The sequence below is a fragment of the Poeciliopsis prolifica genome, unplaced genomic scaffold (assembly GCF_027474105.1).
Source record: "Poeciliopsis prolifica strain line A6 unplaced genomic scaffold, Auburn_PproV2 SCAFFOLD008, whole genome shotgun sequence".
NCBI lineage: Eukaryota > Metazoa > Chordata > Actinopteri > Cyprinodontiformes > Poeciliidae > Poeciliopsis > Poeciliopsis prolifica.
In genome coordinates, this window is record NW_026562383.1 from 9478220 (window position 1) to 9501117 (window position 22898).

At 39.4% G+C, this 22898-nt stretch overlaps 1 protein-coding gene across 1 annotated transcript in view; it reads left to right on the forward strand.

Moving 5' to 3' along the window:
• LOC129361856 (protein unc-13 homolog A-like) overlaps nucleotides 1–22898 on the forward strand; it is a 44441-nt gene that overhangs the window by 16281 nt on the left and 5262 nt on the right. Inside the window, exons 11-42 of the mRNA XM_055033014.1 lie at nucleotides 107–1174; nucleotides 2311–2413; nucleotides 4499–4542; nucleotides 5602–5680; nucleotides 6333–6338; nucleotides 6438–6512; nucleotides 6623–6842; nucleotides 7426–7653; nucleotides 8093–8234; nucleotides 8380–8549; nucleotides 8704–8819; nucleotides 8987–9150; nucleotides 9267–9420; nucleotides 10844–10912; nucleotides 11112–11201; nucleotides 11479–11613; nucleotides 11748–11875; nucleotides 12257–12342; nucleotides 13297–13423; nucleotides 13519–13615; nucleotides 14909–15052; nucleotides 15139–15216; nucleotides 15679–15756; nucleotides 16403–16491; nucleotides 16599–16742; nucleotides 17814–17937; nucleotides 19217–19273; nucleotides 19367–19447; nucleotides 21183–21330; nucleotides 21705–21761; nucleotides 22552–22638; nucleotides 22722–22878. Coding sequence (XP_054888989.1) covers nucleotides 107–1174; nucleotides 2311–2413; nucleotides 4499–4542; nucleotides 5602–5680; nucleotides 6333–6338; nucleotides 6438–6512; nucleotides 6623–6842; nucleotides 7426–7653; nucleotides 8093–8234; nucleotides 8380–8549; nucleotides 8704–8819; nucleotides 8987–9150; nucleotides 9267–9420; nucleotides 10844–10912; nucleotides 11112–11201; nucleotides 11479–11613; nucleotides 11748–11875; nucleotides 12257–12342; nucleotides 13297–13423; nucleotides 13519–13615; nucleotides 14909–15052; nucleotides 15139–15216; nucleotides 15679–15756; nucleotides 16403–16491; nucleotides 16599–16742; nucleotides 17814–17937; nucleotides 19217–19273; nucleotides 19367–19447; nucleotides 21183–21330; nucleotides 21705–21761; nucleotides 22552–22638; nucleotides 22722–22878 — 4545 coding nt within the window. The remainder of the gene's footprint in view (nucleotides 1–106; nucleotides 1175–2310; nucleotides 2414–4498; nucleotides 4543–5601; nucleotides 5681–6332; nucleotides 6339–6437; nucleotides 6513–6622; nucleotides 6843–7425; nucleotides 7654–8092; nucleotides 8235–8379; nucleotides 8550–8703; nucleotides 8820–8986; nucleotides 9151–9266; nucleotides 9421–10843; nucleotides 10913–11111; nucleotides 11202–11478; nucleotides 11614–11747; nucleotides 11876–12256; nucleotides 12343–13296; nucleotides 13424–13518; nucleotides 13616–14908; nucleotides 15053–15138; nucleotides 15217–15678; nucleotides 15757–16402; nucleotides 16492–16598; nucleotides 16743–17813; nucleotides 17938–19216; nucleotides 19274–19366; nucleotides 19448–21182; nucleotides 21331–21704; nucleotides 21762–22551; nucleotides 22639–22721; nucleotides 22879–22898) is intronic.

Below are 22898 nucleotides of genomic sequence, written 5' to 3' on the forward strand. Positions count from 1 at the left end.
GCGCTTAATAATTATTTCTGACGTTACAGCTCACAAAGAGGCTGACTGTTTACTACATATTACTGCATTCTAACTTTTCCTTGCTGTCGTCTATCTTTCCTTCCAGCCCCACTGGAAGCTATGCGTCTTCTGCAGAGCTCAGCCGGTGCAGCAGCCAGCTGAGTGAAGAAGATTACGGAGGAGAGTATGGAGAGAGGGATCCGTATGACGAGAATGACTCATACCACTCCTGCCACTCCTCTGTCAGCTACAGCAAAGGCTCCCCGGACTGGGACCCCGATGAGACCCAGGGGGCGTACAGTGATGAGGGCGGCTACAGCAAAGACGGAGGAGAGGAGGTTGCGCTCTACGAGGGAGATGACGGAGAACTGTATGAGGGGGAGGAGGAAGGTCTATATGAGGATGAGGAGATGATGTATGATGATGAGGACTTGTACAACCTGGACGGGACCCTCAGTGAGGACCTTGAGCCGCCGTTCACTCCCACTCCAACGTCAACCGCACCGCCGATGCTTGACGTACCCAACTCCAGGCCTCCTCTGGAGAAACAGTCTTCTATACACCAACAGCCCCCAGGTAAACCCCCCAACCAAACGTCCAATCAGGCTCAGCCTCCCGCAGCACTGCCCCCTACTGGCCAACAAGCGGTCCAGCCCCCCAAACAACCCCAGACACAACCTCAACCTCAAGCAGCCCCATCTGCCACATCCTTCTTCTCAATGGCCAAACCTCTGACTGCTGCAGTCACAGGCCTGGCTTCTTCATTCCTGTCATCAGTTCCCGCTGCCCAGCCTCCACAAGCTTATCCACCAACGTCAGCCGTTCCTCAGCAGCACCAGTCCGCTGCAGCAAACTCTGTCCCTCCTTCACACCCGGCCACCATGGCTAATTCGGCATCCCAGCTGCCCTCCACTGCCACGGGTCCTCCATCCCAGCAGCCCCCGCCCTCCGAGGTGCCACAATCACACGCCAGCGAACCCGCTACCACACAGCCGACCAGTCTTGAGGATGTGGCGCCTCCGATTGAGGAAGAGTGGTTAGAAAATGAGATGAAGGAAGTTGGTACTCCTCCTGCTCAACAGGAGGAGAAACTTCTTGCAGAGCAGAAAGAGGAGCAGTATGAAGAGAGCAGACCGCCGACACCTGAAGAGCAAAAAGAGATTCCACCTGAAAGGTAAGAAATGTTGGGAATGGAAATGGAATTGATTAACTGAATCGTGAACAGATGATTCAGATCATCACTAAACAGACACACTAGATTTGTGTCTGTTTAATAGGGGTGATTGGATATGGATTTAAAGTTTTATGACAATATTTTGTGGTCCTATTGTCACACCAATAAAAGTGACGATAAAAACTATTCATCATTTCTTGTTTTGGTAGCTGCTCTTGAAAAACACACCATTTGTTATACGCTTCCTTTGGACACCAACCACATAACGTTAGTTTAATTTTTATCACTAAGCTACACACAGAAAATGCAATTAATTATATTTTTTAAATTATTATTATTTATCGGTGTTCTCCTGGAACAAACAGTGGAGAAACTAGTATAACTAATAATCCTGATGATTCAGACAGTTCCGGTGGGTTTAAAAAGCATTAATGGGACTTTATTGTGACAACAACAAACCAAACTTTTATGAAATTCAAAATTTATGACGGTAAATGATAAATGATACAATAAATGCCCACCTCTTCTTAATATTTTTCAATTGAATTAAATCAAAAGTAATTTTCAGAGTAAATCTAAGATTGACTATAAATAAATAAATAAGATTTTAGGAGCCTTTCAGTAATCAGTTTAACTAATATTCTTTTGATATCAATCTTATTCAAAAATTAATGCTTTAAATGTTTAACAAAACCATTACTACAGGGTACAAGAGGGATGTAATTTCAGATGCGTTACATACACACTCACGGAACTAGATTGAGTTTCGTTAGAATAAAATTGTTCATTGGTAGAGAAGTTTGTTGCATTTACAGCTCAGAAGTTCATACTGGCTGATTAGAAGATCAATTTTGATCAACAGTTTTTTTCACCATCTTGTTGTTTGAGAAAACTTAATCTGATCCCAATTGTATATCAGCAACCCAGCAATATTGTGAGTACCAATTTTGTCAAAACTCATGCCAAAAGCAAAAAATGGAGAACTGTTCCTACATTGGCTCTGAAATGTATCCTTGACAAAGAGTATGTTTCACTATCCTTCACTCTCCCTTTTATCTTACTGCAGCTTGAGCACCACACTACGGTGCACTATTGCTTTTTTTTTTATTGTTAAATATAAAATATTCTTCCTTTAGTCCTCCAGTACCAGAGGAGCCAAAGGAGCCAGTGGATCCAGCCATCAGAGCCAAAGAGAACTGGCTCAGGCTCTATAACAAGGTCTTAGACCAGCTACGAGAGGTAAGCTCACTGATCAGCTTCCTGCTGCCGTATTTTCACCACCATTCTTTCTAATTTAGTGACTCTGTTCTGTTGTGTTAGTTTGATTAATTTCCAGACAATAATTTCAGAATGGACCAGTTCAAGAGACTCTAAAAGTTTCTACCAAGTCTTTGAAATATTTATGTGCTGTGCAATATTGATGGGCAGACTAGATATGTACGGCGACTTCCTGAAGTCTATTTTGATCCTGAGTTTGTAGTTCACCAGGCAACAGACATGATGCCATATGCCTTCTATAATTAATACCTTTCAGCTTTCCTAAAATATTAATACTTGTCAAAAGGCAAGCTTTTATTTTAGTTTGGGTGAAGCACCACACTGCTTGATTTAGCTGAGCACTTTTCAGTTTTTGCTTGCTTGGTTTTCACTTGCATATTTTGTTTAATCATTACATTTTGAATTTTGTTGTGCAAAGAATTAATCACTTGCTTCAATGTTTTGTTGATGTTTGTTTCTTTGCGTTTTATGTTCATTTGGCTTCCTTTTCCTTGTCTTTATTTTTTTTATTTATTTGTGCCGACCCACTTTGTTTTCTTTCCAGTTTCATGTCATTGCCATAGCGATACTCACATGCACTTTGCTCGGCCATCATTGGAGCATGCTGACAGGTAGGTGCAGCCTGAACGTTTGCGAATCGGTGAAGTCCTGTCTGACATTACAGACACTCTCATTTTGTTTATTCATCTTTACAGCAGTTTGATCCCTTCTGTTGTATTTTGCAAGAGCTGTCCCACATTTTCCTGATAGCCTGCACTTTTATAAGAATTAAAGATTAGAAATATAGTTTACAAATGGCAGCTTTATTGCTTTGATGTTTGGGTAGCATGAATAAGTAACTAAGGTTTATGTATGTAACATATCTTACAGGTAAAAGCACAAAATATTTTGAAAAGAAAACAAATAAAAGTGGGTCTCGAGAAGCCATATAAGATAAAACCCACTATAAAATATTCAATTAACTTCTGAGACGATTCTGCCCTTGCAGAATCATCAAAGTCTTAAAAAGCGAAGGCTAAAATTTTAAAACGAACTTTCAGAGCCACTGCAAAAAGGCTATGGTAGGTATTTTGTTCTGTCTTTATTTTGTGGAAGTTAAAACCTATCAACCTCATTCTTTTTTAAATGCAATAAAGTGTAAAGACTTAAATGTGTAAAATGTAATCTGCTCTTCCAGTTTTGGGACAAGATTTCACAGCTTACAAATGTTTCTTGGTTATTTTGAATCTACGAGTCAAAACAACCAAGGTTTTCATAGCATAGCTCTCCAGTTAAGCCCAGTTTGTCAAGAGGTTTCTTGATTGCAGATTGACAGTATTTAGGGGCAATAACAAGGCTTCCTGTCTCTTTAAATTCAACAATTTTTATAGTAAGTGTTTAAAAAAAGACAAAACTAACAGAAACGTAGGGACTTACTAGTTTTAGTCTGTTGTGTGTGTTAAGTCAATCTGATGCTTTGGTTTTTTATATTTTATATTTGTTTGTGATTCCAGTTGTGAAAGTGATTTATGAATGATGTGACATACATAATGATTCTTACCCATTGTGAACAGCTTGATTCTGGTCAAGGCATCCATCAAAAATGAAGGAAAGATGTGGTACTTAGTGGACTTCAGACAAAGGAGCAATAAAGCTGCTTATTGTCAGCATGAAAAATATCCAAAACATTATTATTTCTTCGTGAGTCAAGCTATATTAGACAATAAAAAGATTACATCTTTCAGATTCAGACTTGATCTTGTCGTCTTCGTCCTTTGCCTGAAAGGTATGAATGAAACCCATTTAGACAGGATATAGTAACCATGTCATGGAGCCGGTCAGTTAAGTCAACCGTGTCCAAAACGACTGCAAGACCAAAACTGACATTTCTGGCTCAGACCTGTTTTTTCTCTTTAACAGTATCATAGAAAGCAAGTTTGTAAGACCCGGGAAAAAAAAGCTGTGCTATCGAATTCATACAGGATGAGGGAAAAAACTGCAAGGACAGACTTGAAAACAACGTTTTTCTGTGTTTGAGATTATTCTTCTTGTTCTGTTTTTGCATAGGCTCGAGGAGAGACCTCCAACTCGCTCTGGTTTGGTAAAGGAGGGTCAGTAATTCCTAATTATTTTCTCTGTCATGTAAAATATTGTACACACAGAATTCATATACTATCTTGACTAGTTTGATCATTTTTTTCTATAAAACAAAATGAGTACAGAAATTAGTCAGTTTCCAAAATATATAATTTTGTATGTTTCTATAATTAATAAAAAAGATTTAATTGGTAAAATTTTGTGTATTTTTTTTTCTTTTTAAATTGCTTGCTTTTTCTTTAATATTTCACATGCAACCTCAGGTTCAACATTTTAAGCACCAGTATTTTACTATTTTCATTACGTATTGTAAAATAACATTCAAACATACACAGGACATTTCTGTGACTGTGGTTTTTGGTCTTTAGACAATTCTGAATAAACATTTAAACCAGTGAAACTATTCTTGTCATGCTGGGTCTAGTTTAACATTTAAACTGCTGTTATTGAAATGCTTGCAAAAATGAAAGCCTGGCCAAATTTCAAATGACAGTTGATCTAATTTAGTACAGATGATAAAAATCAGCAACATACTCCTTTACCACACTGTGAAATCCAAAGCCAGCTTCAGTGTTGGATTGTTTCAGACAATAAATCCCAAACTCTGTACAATCAGTTCAGGACAATTTTATCATATTCAAAGGTTTATTAAAAAATGCAAAATGTATGAAATTTTGAAATGGAAACTGTGTAGGAATCTTTTATATATCGCAAAGCTACTCCAGTTCTATCTGCAGGGCTTTTTACACTTTAGGCGGAGCAAGTTGTGAAAACTGCAGATGCCTTCTGAAGAATTGACAAGTAAGCCCCCAAAAAAGCAATCATATAAAGGAGTGTGGAGAGCTGTGATTAGTATTTAGAGGAGGAGGCTGGGGTAATTACATTTTCCAGTTAAGTCCTTGAGAAGTCCTCATGTTACATAGCATTAGAAGCAGTGATTAAAAATAGATACATTAGCTTCTCAGGCTCAAAAACTATTTCATGGCTACATTGTTTTTGTAGTTTTTCTGGAGCTAGAAAGAGCTATTACCAGTTTAATAAATATATATTGATGTGACATTGTGTTTTTACAGAATGGGAGGTGCGCTCTATAGTATTGACAGCATGCCTGACCTTCGCAAGAGAAAAGCAATTCCTCTCGTCAGAGATCTGGTGAGAAACGACAAGAAAGCAACAACACAAAGCATTACTGTATATATGCCACACTTGTATTGATTAAAATCTTGAAGCAGATGGTAATCAGTCTTTCTTAGTATTTAAAGATTGTATATCAACACAATTTAAAAAAATATCTAATTTCTTTTATTTCTTGTCTCTCCATCTGGGGTTAAAATTGACGTGTTAATTCACAAAGAAAATCAACCATTTCTGGGACTTTAAAATTTAAAATTAAATGAGAAAAACAAACAGAAAAAAGACAAACACACCCAAGCTCTACTATTAATCTCCACAGATCCTCCTTACAAATTCATCAGCTCCTGGGGTTGCCTCTTTGGCATTTTGCTCCATGTTGTTGTTGTACTGAAAGTTGTACCTTTCTCTCTGTCCTGATTTTGCACAGAACTGAAACAAGTTTTAATGAAAGATTTATTCACTATTAGTTACATATTTGATATCGTGTCTTCTGACAAAATCCCAGAATCTGTTAAAGAATAATCGATCCTCACACAACGCTCCTGCTACACCCTGCCTTAGTGTTGCAATTGTGTTTAAAAGTGATGAGAATTTTGCAGCACAAACATATTTTAAAACAATTATTTCCTTTTGTTTTTCTGTCTGTTTCATTATGGCATGGGCTCATTAGGCTATGGTGAGTATTTAATCATCATTTAATATCATCCAGAAAATCTAAACTGTTGTAAATATTCAGATGTGAGTGTGTGTCATTTTGTCGTTCTCTTGTCTCCAGTCTCTGGTGCAGAACTCTCGCAAAGCTGGAATCACCTCGGCCATGGCTTCAACCACTCTTGGCAATGAGGAGCTGGTGGGTTTTCTCTCCTCACAGCTGTTTGTCACAGTTCTCAAGATTTTCCAGGAAATTATCACTGCAGGAATAAAACTTGCATCTCTCTCCTCCCATCATTGTGCCTGCAGAAGAGCCACGTGTATAAGAAGACCCTGCAGGCTTTAATTTACCCGATCTCCTCCACCACTCCACATAACTTTGAAGTGTGGACTGCCACCACCCCCACATACTGCTACGAATGCGAGGGGCTGCTGTGGGGGATCGCGCGGCAGGGCATGCGCTGCTCCGAGTGCGGCGTTAAATGCCACGAAAAGTGCCAGGATCTGCTTAATGCCGACTGTCTGCAGAGTAAGATCACACAGATATTTGCACATAAGCGTTTGCATCTTTAATTATGTCCTCCACCCAAACTCTGCTTCCTGGTGCCAGATTGACATCCCATTATTCTTGTCCTCTATCCACTCTCACATTCTCCTCCCTCTTCCTTTCCAATTTGTCTGCTGAGTAATGTGCTGTCACAACCCGGCCTCCTTTTTCCTCTTTTGTCTCCCCACAGACTTATCATACAAACTGTTTTTTTCTAATTTTGTTCCACAACGAGAGACTTTTAAGCTGCTGCCTTGATTTTACCATCTTTTATGATATGCTTATTGAATTTCTCCTGGTTCCAAAGGGCTTATTTTAAAATATGTTGCCCAAATTGTGGCGCTATTTACATCCACTCAATAATCAGATCTAGTGGTTAAGTGGGATAATTAGATGGTTTTGGTTTTGGAAACAGCCAAAAGCTGCCAAAGACATTGAAATTCGATCTGTTGCTATTTAAAGTGTGGAGCTTTAAAGAGAGTTATTGCCTGGAATGAGGTTCAGTGCAAGAAATATTCACAATTGCAACTTGTCTTCCTGCATTGCAATGCTTTTGCCACATCAGGAGCCGCAGAAAAGAGCTCCAAGCACGGCGCAGAGGATCGGACACAGAACATCATAATGGTACTGAAGGACCGCATGAAGATCAGAGAGAGGAATAAACCAGAAATCTTTGAGCTAATCCAAGAAGTGTTTGGATTGGACAAGACGATGCACAGCACACAGATGAAACAGATCAAACAGAGCGTGCTCGACGGGACCTCCAAGTGGTCAGCAAAGATTAGCATTACAGGTTTGTTTCAGACTCATTTGGTAAAGAAGGTCACAGAAACCTGCATCTATCCGAACAGGTGCTCCAGGTTTTAAGTCTTACCACAATGTTTCAGTTGAACTGCAATCACTTACTTAACAACTATTTAGGATCCAGTAGCTGCTATTATTACTGCTACTACTTTGTGCATTTAATTTTGGGGCATCAAAATGTAGATGACTGAATCTGCATGCATGCCACACATGTCAGATTTTTATCGGTGGAAAACAATTCAACGTTATGTTTCCACTTGACAAATGTGCAATACTTTATGTTAGTTTCAGTTGTGTTATTGCCTTAGGGGAGATGTGAAAAGCCACTAAAATAATACAGCAAAATATCACTTGATTGTTGTTTTATAGTAAAACGTATTCTATACTGTCAGTGTTTTTAGCTTTGTCTTTATGATCTCTTTCTTTAGTGGCTTGTGCTCAAGGTCTTCAGGCTAAAGACAAAACAGGCTCCAGTGACCCTTATGTAACTGTCCAAGTTGGAAAGACAAAGAAAAGGACCAAAACCATTTATGGCAACCTGAACCCAGTTTGGGAAGAGAGCTTTCACTTGTGAGTACTGCAGCGAACTATGACAGATTTAGACATCATTTTATGCTCACTTTAAAAAGCATCGTTTAATTAAGTTTTATTTTTGCTAGCATTTGAATTCAAGATTCCTAATTTTTGATGTCTGTGTTGCTTCGGTCTCGTCCAGTGAGTGCCACAACTCTTCTGACCGGATCAAGGTCCGCGTCTGGGATGAAGATGACGACATCAAGTCCCGTGTAAAACAGAGGTTCAAACGTGAGAGCGATGACTTCCTGGGTCAGACCATCATCGAAGTGCGCACTCTGAGCGGGGAGATGGATGTTTGGTACAACCTGGGTGAGTTCTGCACAATAACGGATTAGAAATGGATGACAGGAGCAGTGAGTCAGATAAGAGCCAGAGAAACATATAGCTGAAAAGCTTGTCTGTTGTAAATCCAGGAGATTTCACCCTACTAATGAAGTGTGTGCATCTCATATTTATGTAACAGATAAGAGAACAGATAAGTCTGCTGTGTCGGGGGCCATCCGGATGCACATAAGTGTGGAAATCAAAGGAGAAGAGACTGTAGCTCCTTACCATGTGCAGTACACCTGTCTGCACGAGGTCAGCGTGATGGAGAAATAGTTTTATCATCTCGATTGTTTCAGCTACACCATTAAGCATGCAACAATAACACATTTTTTACTAACACAACAGCTGCTACTAATATTGTTAAAAAGAAAATCTTAAGACATTAAAATGTATTAACTTTTTTATTTGTCTGTGTTCAGCACTTATTCCAGTACACCACTGAGGACCAAAACGGAGGTGTAGTAAAGATCCCAGAAGCCAAAGGTGATGATGCCTGGAAGGTGTACTTTGATGAAACTGCACAGGAGATCGTGGATGAGTTTGCCATGAGATACGGAGTAGAATCCATCTACCAGGCCATGACGTCAGTACCTAACTTATTAATACATTGAGCCATATGTTTAATTTACTAGATATCTAAGAATAAAACGTGGGGAAAGAAGAGAAAATATTACTAAATGGCCTTGTTACAATTTTCAGCCACTTTGCCTGCTTGTCGTCTAAGTACATGTGCCCAGGAGTGCCAGCTGTGATGAGCACTCTCCTCGCCAACATCAACGCCTACTACGCCCACACCACCCAATCTTCCAACAATGTTTCTGCCTCGGACAGATTCGCTGCATCAAACTTTGGTGTAAGTCCCATAAAAAAAAAAAGAAAAAAAACTTTGATAGAAGATATGTGATAAATAGATAATGATGCTTTTAAAAACTGGAGCTGCACATGGTCAACTACATGTACTGTGCTGCTCTTGACTTGGTTAAACTATGTTTAATTATATGTTGGCTCATAAACCAATGTGATAAACTGTTTGTCAAATATCAATTAGTCTCAATTCCACTGAATAATCTCTGCAGCATAAGAAGAAGCAAGGAAATTACAGTATATTTATCTGAATTTATTTTTTTAAGTATTTTGAGTGTCTGGTAATCAACAATTAATTCATAGATGAAAAAAAGCAAGAATGACCAAGATATACATCTATCTATTTACCAAAGATTAACACAAAAAATAAAATACAAAAAAATTGCATCAAAAAATAAAATGATACTTTACACTTTCATTCTACATACTAGAGCTAAAACAGAAGATTCTTGATAAGGAAACTGGATTATTTTTTTTATTATTAAAGAGCCTATATTTATTAATACTGTTATGAGTGATTAAAGAACAGGGTTTTACAGTCTAATTTTTAACCTTTGAGTGAGAAAAAGTTCAAATCCACCTTTAGAACCTACCTTAATCTGTCAGCTTTCAACCCCCAAAGCGACACCATGAGAACAGAGGCAGCTATACTTTGTGCTATTTCATCATCTCATTCTGAACACAAGTTTGTGGGTTTGTTCATGCTGTTCCCACCTTCATCTCTGAGATCACTCTGAGACCGGCAGGCGGACTGTTCTGACCCAGGTCACCAGACGGCTTGGGAGGGACTTCACTTTGGATCATTTGGAGAGCTAAAAATGTACTAAGTAACCTTTAGCACCTGCCCATGGCATTGAAGAAACAGAAAACCTTGAAAGAGCTTGTGGCATAATGTACGATCCAAACAAGAATACAGTTTCCACAAACAAATGAGAAAAGTCAATCAGATCTCTTCATGACTCTGAAGGGAAACTTTTCTCTCTCAATCTGAATTCAGCTCCACTGGACGTTGTGTAGGTGTCATGATGGCGCAGACTGGGTAATCAGATGAGATTTAGGCGAACATACCATTGGACAGCTAAAGAAAATTTTGATTCTTGTACAGTCTCTATAAATTTAAAGAGACCAAAATGTCAAAAAGGATTAGACATTGGATATAACTCATTGCAACAGTGATGCAGACTCTGACTCAATTTATAAACGCCAAAGCTCAATTATCTTGTTGTTAATTGGGACATTAATTTAGAGGAACATAAAAAGCAAAAGTGAGAACAGCTCAAGTGCAGCACTAAGAAAATTTACGAGAATCAAAACTGAGGTGTTCATGTGCACTGAAACGATGTGAGACCTAATAAACCCAGGCCTGGCTTTGTGCTTTCAGACAGTAACAGCTGCTCTGTTTTTCTCTGCAGAAAGAACGGTTTGTCAAACTGCTGGATCAGCTTCACAACTCCCTGAGGATCGACCTGTCCATGTATCGGGTACTGACTGCTGATTCTAATTTACATGCTGCTTTAAGCAGCCTCACGAGTGCAGTTGATTATCTGTCTCCCGCTGACTGCCTTTGCATGGGCTATTTTTAGGCATTCCTGTGTGTTTTTAGACTGTGATGAAAGCGTTGTGGATATTTATGCTGATGCTGCAGTTTCTTACGGCCTTTCTGTTTGTCTGCGCTCCAAGAATAACTTCCCCGCCAGCAGTCCTGAAAGACTGCAAGACCTTAAGTCTACTGTCGACCTGCTGACGAGCATCACATTTTTCAGGATGAAGGTGAGCACACACACATCTGAAAGTTGATATTTTTACACCTTTTGAAAATATTACCTTCTAATTAAACATGACAGATCGAATAATTTTTAGAGATTAGCCTGGAGATATATTCTGAATCAGTATAAGTTTACCAAGCATGAAACTGGATCTCTACATGTCAGTTGTTTCATTGAGATAGCTACTGTGAGGTAGCCTCCTGCCGAAGCACTGTGAGTTTGACAGCTACTTCATGGCATTGTTTTGACTCCACCATATGGTTATTCTTGTTTGTGTTCAGGTCCAGGAGTTGCAGAGTCCCCCCAGGGCAAGTCAGGTGGTGAAGGACTGTGTAAAAGCCTGTCTCAACTCTACCTACGAGTACATCTTCAACAACTGCCACGACCTGTACAACAGGGAATATCAGACAGACCCGGTGAGTTTATACGTATGAAGCAGGTCCATACTGCCCGATCAGCGCTCATGCACATCCTTGTCCATATTCTTCCCTTGTTGTCTTTATAAACTCCTTATGTGTGTCAACTTTCTCATTCATCTTTCTGTTTGCAGTCGAAAGCCGTTCCTCCAGATGAACAGGGTCCCAGCATCAAAAATCTGGACTTCTGGTCAAAACTCATCACACTGATTGTTTCCATAATAGAGGAAGATAAGAACTCTTACACTCCTTGCCTTAATCAGTGAGTGTGTTTCCATTGCATCTATTGTAGTTGTACTGTGAAAAGTGTTATTAGATCGCAGCTTTATTGGAAACTGTTCACAACAGTGAACCTGCCTTAGTTTAGCTTTTTGAAAAGGAAACCAGTAAAAAAGAAGGCATTTATTTTAATATTTATGATGATTAAAAGAAAAGAGCCCATGGGCATTGTTTTGAGAAACAATGAGGATAATTGCAGCTTGTTTATTTCCTTATTCCTCAAGAGATTTTAGAGTTCTGTGGTTTCTAGACATAGGCAGAAAAAGTGCTGATGGATATAAATGAGCCTCTTGTTCAGTAACACAGCACCATTACTGGATTTCAAGACTAAAATAGACACAACTGGCTTCATTGTCTCTTATAGGTTTCCCCAAGAACTCAATGTGGGTAAGATCAGTGCAGAAGTCATGTGGAACATGTTTGCACAAGATATGAAATACGCCATGGAAGGTAAGTTGTAAATATCACAGAATAATATTTATCTCTTTGTTTCTTAAATCAAAGAAACACGGACATATTAATAATACAGTGGCTTGTAAATTACTTTGCCTTTGAAGTTGAACAACCACTATCTTCAATGTATTTTATTGGGATTTTATGTGATAAACCAAGAGAAAGTTGTGCGCAATTGGGAAAGTGACATCAAAGTTTTAACACATTTGTATGCATTATAATCTTATAATCATCAAGTAAAAATCTGAAAGATGTGGCGTAAATTTTTGCTGCAAGTATAACTGCAAATCTTTTGAGTTACGATTCAAATTTACCCATTTCTTGTGGGAGACTTTCTTTCACTTTTGCCAGGTTATTATTGTAAATAGAAATTTGTTCTTAATAACCCCCCTGGTTAAATAAAGGTTTAATAAGTAAAAAACTTGAAATAAAACATCTTTTGGGTTTCTTCTTGACTCGCTTCCATTAAGGCCAGACAAATAATTGTCCTGTTAACAGATTTTTCCATGTGAGTTGTGGATCTCTGCGGCTCCTTCAGAGTCGCGCATTTACTAATTTGTTGAATTTTGAAAGCAATTAATGGTCATGAGTTTTATTTAGCAGTATCAAAATAGATCAAATTAAGGATAGTATTCATATTTTATCCATCAATTAGCATATATGCTTGTACCTACTCGGGTCGCAAGGGTGCTGTTGCCTATCTCCAGCGGTGCTATTTATATGTTATCTATAAAAATCTTGAATAACATTTTACATTTTTCTTCCATTTCACAGTTGTACACTGCTTTATCGCACAAAATCCCTATCAAGTACATTGATGTTTGACTGTAGCAGGAGAATGTGTAAAAAAGCCAGTGGGGTGTAAAATAAATTTACCAGACAATGTTTGTGTGAAAAGAAACAAAGAAAGTGTGAGCTTCTCCTTATTTTGTCTCCCTGTGTGATATTTAGAGCATGAGAAGAACCGCCTGTGTAAAAGTGCAGACTACATGAATTTGCACTTCAAGGTGAAGTGGCTTTATAATGAGTACTGCAAGGAGTTGCCCACTTTCCAGAAGCACGTACCCGAATATCCAGCGTGAGTGTTTTCTATGTTGCAAGACGCCTCTCCTGTCCTATTTACCGCCCTGACGGGAAGATTTATCTTGCGCCGGTTTGCTCTTCGCTGTGCAGCTGGTTCGAGCCATTCGTCGACATGTGGTTGGACGAAAACGAGGAAGTTTCCAGAGATTTTCTTCATGGCGCACTGGAGAGAGACAAGAAAGATGGGGTAAGTTTTTCACCTTAAAAAAACACAGGGTTATGACATTTCTAGGTAATCAAACTCTAGTTTGTTCGAATAGAAAGTATGGTTTGTTTGGGGAGGTGAAAACTTAGGCCTCTGCACAATTAAGGTGAGCTTTGGCATGATTAAACTTAATATGTGGATGCAAGTGAACCTTAGACAGCTTCATAAAAAGGAACTGAACTATAGGGAATTCTGGGTAAATACAACCAAAATAAAAACTCAAGCTAGAGAGAAGTGGCTCATTGTCTTTTTACTAAAGAGACTAAAAAGAAATCCTACAACTGGTAAACTCCATTTATGATTATATTTTTGAAGAAGGAAGTTGTGCTGGGCATCTTCTTCTGGAAAGAGGACTCTCAAAGGGTTTGGTTTGTGTGGTGACAACAAACCGCAGCTGAAAATTTAACAATTGTTCCAATTTTGGTCCCCAATCGAACCCAGTCTACCGGTGAAAATACCCTATAATTCACATTTAAAAGCCTAAGCAAGTATTGGAAAGTAATATGTAAGTAATTTAAATTGAATTCTGCTGAGGCAGCAACTTGGATGTGATCTCCAAGATAAGCTCCCCTAAAAGTAAGTAGTAAAATATTCATGGTTTTCTCTTATGCAAATTAAATTCTGCTACTCCGCACATTTCAGGCTGTGAGCAGCAGATTGGAGGCCTCAATGCAATCGATGATGACAAGATAGCAAAAGCTTGTGGAAAACACTTCACTGTGGAGCACAGCAGATGCTTCAGTGCGAGTTAGTGTAAACACACATGTACGATGGAATGGCTCACGCTTGCCGTCTCACACCTACGTACCCACACAGCAAGAAGATCGATACGAAGCAGCTGAAGAGTCTCCCATATCATATGTCATAGATCCTTTGGGTCCAATTACTGTTGCCCAAGGCAGCTTCTGCTTTCCTGCGTCAGCGAGATGGAGGTCCCTGGGCTCAGTTGCGTACCTTAACGCTATTCAGCTCTGGGCTAATGGCTGGGCTGCTAATGAGGGTACTTTTCCCGATCATAGCCCTTTGATTACCCAAACATCCCTCCGTTTCCAAACACTTTCAGAGAATCCGACCCACAAGTGTTTTGATTCCAGTCACAGCCAGTGAGCAGGACATAGTTTCATTGTTTCTGCATTCGATGGAGGCCCTCGTGGGGAATAAAACCTCTCACTTATAGTGTTGGGAAAACACTATAAGTGTTTTCTGATTGCATCTGCATCGCAAATCAACTCCCTTAACCACCACCACCACCAACCTGTGCCTCTTGATCTCCAGTTCCAGGTCACGTCGGAGCACGCTTTGTTCTCCTGTTCGGTTGTGGACGTGTTCTCCCAGCTCAATCAGAGCTTTGAAATCATTCGCAAGTTGGAATGTCCCGACCCTCAGATTGTCGGCAACTACATGAAGAGATTCGCCAAGGTGACTTTTTTCTCCATCTGCTCTTTCTGAACATTTCTACGTCAGTTTTTAATGTACCATGCCTTCATGTGGTTTCCTTCTTTCAGACTATCGGCAATGTCCTGCTTTCTTATGCAGACATCATAGCGAAAGACTTTCCAAATCATGTCAAGAAAGAGAAAGTGGTAAGGACATAAATATATAGACATCTGATTTAAGTTTGTGTAATTGTAGCTGTATTTTTAAGATGTTTGTGGTCATGTTAATTTATTTAGGTACGTTAAACCACTCTTCATTTCAAGTGCTGAGACTTAGAGTGAATTAAGGCTGCTGTGTAATTAGCTCAAAGTGGTACACACTTGGAGGGGAAAGTAAACTACACTCCCACAGAGACCAGAACCCCCCAAGAGAAGCAGTAATTACAGAAACCACAGCTTCTTCTGCCCCAAGACTCTATGTGGTTTTGCAAAAGAAGCTGCATTTAGATGACTGTTAAAGGGACCTCAATATGATTGATTTCAGCACATAGGTAGGAGAAGATGTGGAAATGGAAAAGAGAAACTATGGAAGCGAAGTAAGAGATGTGTGTGGGTGTGTGTGTGTTTTTAGGTCTTTGTGTGATGATTTTCTTTTTTCCCTCCTTTCAGCCATGTATCATAATCAATAACATCCAGCAGCTTCGGGTTCAGCTGGAGAAGATGTTTGAAGCCATGGGAGGGAAAGATGTAAGTTTTCCATCTACAGTGTCTTGCAAAAATATTCAATGATGTTGAACTTTCCCACATTTTAACCACATTACAACCAAAAAATATTTTGTAATTTATTTTTTATAGGGATTTCATGTGCTAGACCAACACATTATTGAGGAATTGATACATAGTAATACATGGCTTTAAATTTATTTACAAATAATATCTGCTCCTTTACTGGGATACCGATAAATAAAATCCAGATTAAACAATTGCCTCCAGTAGTCAGATAATCATTAAATATTCAGTTAATTCAGCATAAATCCAGAGATCCAAGATAGGGTGGGTTACTACCCACTCAGAGCCTCAAAGTTCTGCAGAGAACCGCTGACGAGCCATCATTTGATCCAGTATGTTAAAACAGAGAAGGATTTCGGCCCTCAAGGACTCACTTTGGACACTCCTGAACTATTTGAAGTCTCAACCATTCCTTTACTTCCACATCACAGTCATCCACTGCTTCGTGTTTGTCGATTACACCAAAACCCTAATAAATACACTGAAGTTTTTGGTTGTGATGTGACAAAATCAAAAATGTTTCAGAGATATGAATACTTCTGCTAGGCACTGTGTATGTGATTTCCTGTAAATGATATGTTGAACGTCTATGTCTTTGCTGAAGCTCAACTTGGAGGCAAGTGACTTCCTGAAGGAGCTCCAGAACAAACTTAACAGCGTCATGGATGACCTCAGCCGTATCTTTGCTGTCAGGTGGGTATTTCTGTTTCTTTCTACATAAAACCAGTCAGAAAATTTTTTTCTGCCACTAACTTCAAAGTGTGTGCTCACGTTTATTTTTCTCTGGGGTGTCATGATAGCTTCCAGCCCCAGATTGAAGATAACGTGAGGCAGATGGGGGACATCCTAGCCCAGGTGAAAGGTCAGACAGTCCCTGCAAATGGAAGTGTGGTTCAGGAGGCTGACAACGTCCTGCAACCAATCATGGACTTCCTGGACAGCAAGTGAGCAAGACTGGATGTTACTGTTTTAAACAAATAAGAGGCTCCGACAGCAGAAGCTTTATGTTCAACCTAATATTTTTCATCTTAAAGAAGATAATAAAATAATTAACCATGTTAACTACTTGTGCTAGCAAGCCAAATTTATAGGATTTGTGATTTCCAGTCGCCGACCTGACAGAATAACTCAAAGGGCAGCAGGTGGCCTCTGTGCCATAATTGAACACTCCTGTCCTAAAAGAACCACCTGTCATATTATCTCATTTACATTTAAAACATATAAGTATGTGTGTGTCAACAGTTCTGACTCCCTTTTAAGAAAAATATACATACAGTTATAGGGTTTTGGATTGCACTATGTTGTTCTGTTATGAACAAAAAGTGCAAATAAGAAAGGTCCAAGAAGAGAACCCTGTGGAACTATGGCAAAGCAGTTTGGGCAAAAAAAATAAAATAAAATCCCATCAACAAAAATACAAGATGTCACAAAAAAGATGATACGATCTTCTTTTTTAGCTACAAACTGTGCCTTTATTGATATACAAGATGATATATATCTGAGGATGCAACGTTTATGGCTTTCCAAAATTATTTAAAATGTTAACTTATCTGTTTGCAAGAGTAGAGTAAAGGGATCGCTGCAGCGTTTCGGGATGTTTTTTATTTATTGACTTTATGACGTTAAGTTTGAACTTGCCATTCTGAAAGGAAAATGAATCTTTGCTGACTGTTCGTAGGATGGGCTGCTGAGTTCAGGCAGTAATTTTCACAACAGAGTGGCGTCTGTTTTTTTATACAGTGTTGCCTCGGGGCGCAAAGTTCAATCATTCATTGTTGATTGTCAGTCTTTTTTCTACTGTCTACACAGAGATCTTCCAGCACTCATTTTGTGTAATCTCTTTCTTTATGTAAGATTTTATTCTTGTAGCAGTTGGAAGGGTTTTCATATCTTTTTATTAATACCCCAAACACTTTCCGAGCTCGTTTCCTCAGACATGCTACAGAAATAGAAATACAGATCTCTGACGTGTTTTGCTCCAGTGAGTTGACAGATCGTGTGTTGTTGTGATTTAGCTTGTCGCTGTTTGCAAAGATCTGTGAGAAGACAGTCCTGAAGAGAGTGCTGAAGGAACTGTGGAAACTTGTGATGAACACGATGGAAAAAACTATTGTGCTTCCAACACTGACAGACCAGACGGTATGTAAGAAACACACACACACACATGCACACACTTTCTATCTCTTCACCAGGACTTTGCATTGACTTCCACCTTTCATTTATTTCAATAGCCTGACCCTTACCCTAAACCAGTGCTTCTCAATTATTTTCCGTTACGCCCCCCCTAGCAAGAAGAAAACTATTCGCGCCCCCCACTCCTCACCGTGACTATCCATCTCTGCATAACATTTTTTCGCTGAAAAAACTCTAGCGGCTTATCGGCGTGATTGGGATGTAACGTATTTAAGTGACGCGCTAATTTATTTGGCTTCATGCTGTCCGCTGCGAGCATTTTTAGACACAGCAAACACACCGGTCTTTCCTCTTCTCCAACTGTAGTCACAGTGAAGCCAAGCTAAATACGCTTCGTCGTATTTCCTCTTCTTAGCTTTCGGTTGACTTTCTGTTGTCTCATTATCTTTGTCTCTCTCCGCTTTTCTTTTCATCCCTGTGAAAAACTTTTTCATGTTGGGGGTTGTTGAATAACGGAGGCCATAGACAGAACGCAGTCGGAGGTTTTTGTTGACTTAACACTGCTAACCAAGGCAAACCTGTTGTCTTGTAAGTCGTAAAATGTTGCACTGTCGCAAACGTGACAGAAGTAACAATGAGAGCGCCACTGCCGCCTATTGTGCGCAATTACACTTTATACTAGTTCGGCCAAAAAAAAAGCCTGTTCCCAGGATCACACGCGCCCCCCCAGGTATCGCACCGCGCCCCCCAAAGGGAGCCCGCCCCACTATTTGAGAAGCACTGCCCTAAACCTAAACATCACCAGTAGATGCCTAATCCTAAAACTGACCTAAACTAAATTCACACTTCAGTCTTAAACCTTACCACTAAGCAAAAACAACATTTCTGTGGGAATAGTGGGTCCTCACAAAACAGTATTTGTTGGAAAATGGGCCCTAAAATGTATCAAATACAACGCCACGAACACACACACAGGCACACAAGCAATTACATCATCTTTTCCATCTTGATGCTCTGCACGTCTTAAATTCAGTGCATCTATATCAGTACATGTACATTAGTGAATTCAACTATGATTGTACGGTAAACTATCTATCCTGTCATTTTCTCATTTTGCTTCTACTCTTCTACTCTTCTCTCAGGTCATTATAAGTATGTGTGAATAGCTTTTAAACACATGAAGGAATACTGCTTTTAACATGAACCCTCTGCCAGCACGTGTGACGTCTGTCACAGTTGGCAACCACTCTTATCTATTCTCTCACTGTGGTCTCTCTCTTTTCAGGGAACCCAGATGATCTTCAATGCTGCTAAGGAGTTGGGTCAACTCTCCAAACTCAAGGTAACTCATGCAGATGGCAGCGAAACCAGTGAAATACCAGTGAATTTTTTTATATTAATACATGTTAACTCTTTTGCAATTTTTGTTTTGCAGGAACACATGGGCCGGGAGGAGGCCAAAGCTCTGACTCCCAAACAGTGTGCAGTCATAGAGCTGGCGCTAGATACTATTAAGGTATGACACCTGTTGGGTGTTTTGAGGTCACCACCATTAAATGACAGTTAAGGGCAATTTTATATCTCTTATTTTGAATAATTTTAACCTATTCTAGGTTCGCTTGTCGGACACTACTAACCTGCCTTTAACACATTTCTGTCAAGCTTTTCTGCTTTTTGACCATCACATGTCATGTATTATTTATATCAAGATTCGAGGCGAAGTCACTAGTTACAATAACATTTTGTGCGTAAGGCTAGTTACCATAACATTTTGTATGCAGGAAAATAGGATATGACCGACCCAAGCAGTCATTCCCGTTCCTGAGTATTTTCATCTGATACCGTACAGATGTGGATTGAAGCTGTAGGTATTTTTTTTTTCAAATTAGTTTTTTTAAATTGTACAGTCATATGACTCACATTACATTGTACAAATAAAAAAGGCGGTACAACTTTCTTTCTAATATTAAGGTTTATAAGTAAATAAGATTAAATAACCACCGCTTTTACAAATAATGCACATCAGAGTTGCAATTTTCATCAAAGGAACATCCAGAAAAAAATAGAATATGCACAAATATGAATAAATAAATAGTTGAAAAAAGAGAGAAATAAACAAATACTAATAAGCTGCAGGAATTTTGAATTAAAGTAACTCAATAAAATAATTCAACTTGTTGGGTGGGTGTACATTTTCAGAGCTAATGACTTAAAAATCAGATTTATGTAACAATGACTTTAGTCTGAGTTTTAAAACTCTTAAAACAGTTCATTTAAAAAAAGGCTTTTTTGTGACAACTCAGTATGACTACATCTTCTCAATTTAAACAAACCAAACAGAAGTGACTCCTGGGACATAAGACTCTCATTCTGAGTTTTTGATGTGTATTGCCTGCATGTTTGTCTCCGTGCTCAAGAACTGCAGCATCAGCTCTCGCTGCTTGTCAGATCTCTGTCACCTTTGATGGATCTTTTTCTCCACAAAACACAAGAATCCCCCAGAATGTCATTTTGTCTGTGACACTTGCTGAGCATTGATTTTTAGAGCCGAATTATCCCTCCCCTCCCTCCGCACTGCAAATCCCCTCAACGCAGACCCCTCTCTGTGTGTTGGAGCTTTCTCATTTGCAAAGGAGGCTCTGGGCTTTCCTCTCCTACAGTTTGTGTCTTTTCACAGACATTGTCTGTCTCAACTCAGCAACACACCCAACTCCTCAGAAGCGCGGCTGATTTGCATATTAATGCATTCCATATTACTGACTGCAGAAAAAGAATTACATCTAACAACTTTTAGTCGCCAAACTGATGTCAAGAAGCAGCTGCTGCAAAAGGCCTCCTTCTGCATCTTATCACCTTGCCACAAACTGAGCAATAAAAAAGACACTTGAACACATCACAAACATGACAGTCTCCCAGCAGGAAAGCCCATCTATACCTTCACATAAGAATGTCGCTTTTTGCAGAAGGGTGCAATAACACACATTTCAGTCATGTAAAATGTATTAAATTGTTATTAATTTAGTTTTAGTTAGTTTTTCTTCCAAATTCTGGACATAACAAAAATGTTAGATCAGTTGTAAACAAAACAAAAGTTATTTACATGGTTTGCTATCTATATCTCGTCCTCACCTAGAGGGAAACCTTAATGAACTCCTCAGTTCATAGCCCTCCTTCACTCTGCAGCTCATATTGTCTTGGATCTCATTTTGTGCTGTCCAGTAACCCGTGTGTGTGTTTTATCTGTTAACCAGCAATATTTCCATGCGGGTGGCGTTGGTCTGAAGAAGACGTTCCTAGAGAAAAGTCCCGATTTGCAGTCTCTGCGTTACGCCTTGTCCCTGTACACGCAGGCCACTGACAAGCTCATCAGGAAGTTTGTCCTCTCCCAGCATGCTCAGGGTACAACTTCAGAGAGCAACAACCCACACACAGACACTCACGTAGACATTTTGGCAGAGAACAGCTCATCAGTTTCTTCTTAAGACATTTTGAACTGCTGTCAAAGAGCTCTGTTGCTATAAGGAGTGAAAATGGATTGCTCACAGTGACATGGAAAATAATTTATTAAATAAAGCCCCGCTTGCTACCTTTGTTTTTACTGATTTCTGTCCAACTGATAAATACTTCTAACTGTCCTTTAAGGATTCCTGACATGTCTGGATTATGAACCCATGAGCTTGTGATCTGCTTTATTAATAACCGTGTGTGTGTTTACTGAGCTGTTGCCACTGTAACTCTTTGTAATCGTGTCTTTCCTTCCTTTCTCCCTTCAGTCCATGGAGGGAAAGGAATCAGATATTCTGCAAATGAAGACACCCCACCAGAAAAAGGTAGAGTATAATCCAAACTTATTTTCACACTCTGTGATCTAACGGCCAACCTGGTCAATCCCGTTGAAGCATTTTATTAGCTAAATGCATGTATTTGGAGTATAAATAGATATATGTTTACACTTCCTTGCAAAAGTATTTATGGTACCACCTGTTTGTAACTTAATCTCAGCATAAATCCAGTTGTTCTGTGAAGACCTCAGAGGTTTTAGTAGAGAACACAAGTGAACAAACAACATTATAAAAATCAAGGCATAAGCAGATGAAAGTTGTTTATATCAGGATTAAGTTATAAAACACCAACACAAGCGTTGGGCATCTTGCAGGTAATATGTGGTTGTCCACTTAAACTGACACCTCAAAGAATAAGAGTAGTAATATTTAAAGGAATGTGTCAGATTATTGTTCTTCACATATACTCTCCAACTAATCTGATTGAGATTGAAAGGAACAATGAACAAAAACTTCAGACTGTAGCTGTCCAAATCTGGTTGAGAAATACCACAAAAGATGTGCAACTGTAGTTGCAGCAAAAGGCGGTTATGAAAACGAGGGCTGAATGCAACAACATGCCACACTTTTTAGATTTTGATTTGTTAAAATCTGGAAAGCCATCATTTTTTTCTGCCTCACAATCACGCGTTACTTCACTGTGTTGATCTATTGTGAACATCTCAGCAAAATGCAGTAAAAAAATCCAAGACAATGTGTTTAAAACTGTATTTGTGGAGCAAATACACACTTCTGTTCAAAATAGATATGTTGTTCATTGCTGATGGTTCCTTTGCAGCCTCTGGGGTGGACGCGGTCGGTGAGGTGGTCATGAACGTGGACATTTTACCCCAGCCGAATGGAGAGCACAAGATCAGTATTAAAGGTTAGAGGCTGGGCGCTGTCCTGTATGTCAGTCGTTCTTTTTTCGTGCTTTTCCTTCTTTGCTCACGTCGTCTTTCCCTCCAGTGGTGGCTGCTAATGACCTGAAATGGAAAGCACAGGGTTTCAGGCCTTTTGTGGAAGTCTACATTATTGGGCCTCACCTCAGTGACAAAAAGAGGAAATTTGCCACTAAGTCCAAGAACAACACCTGGTCACCAAAGTTCAACGAGAGCTACCAGTAGTGAGTATCCGCTGGCTTTC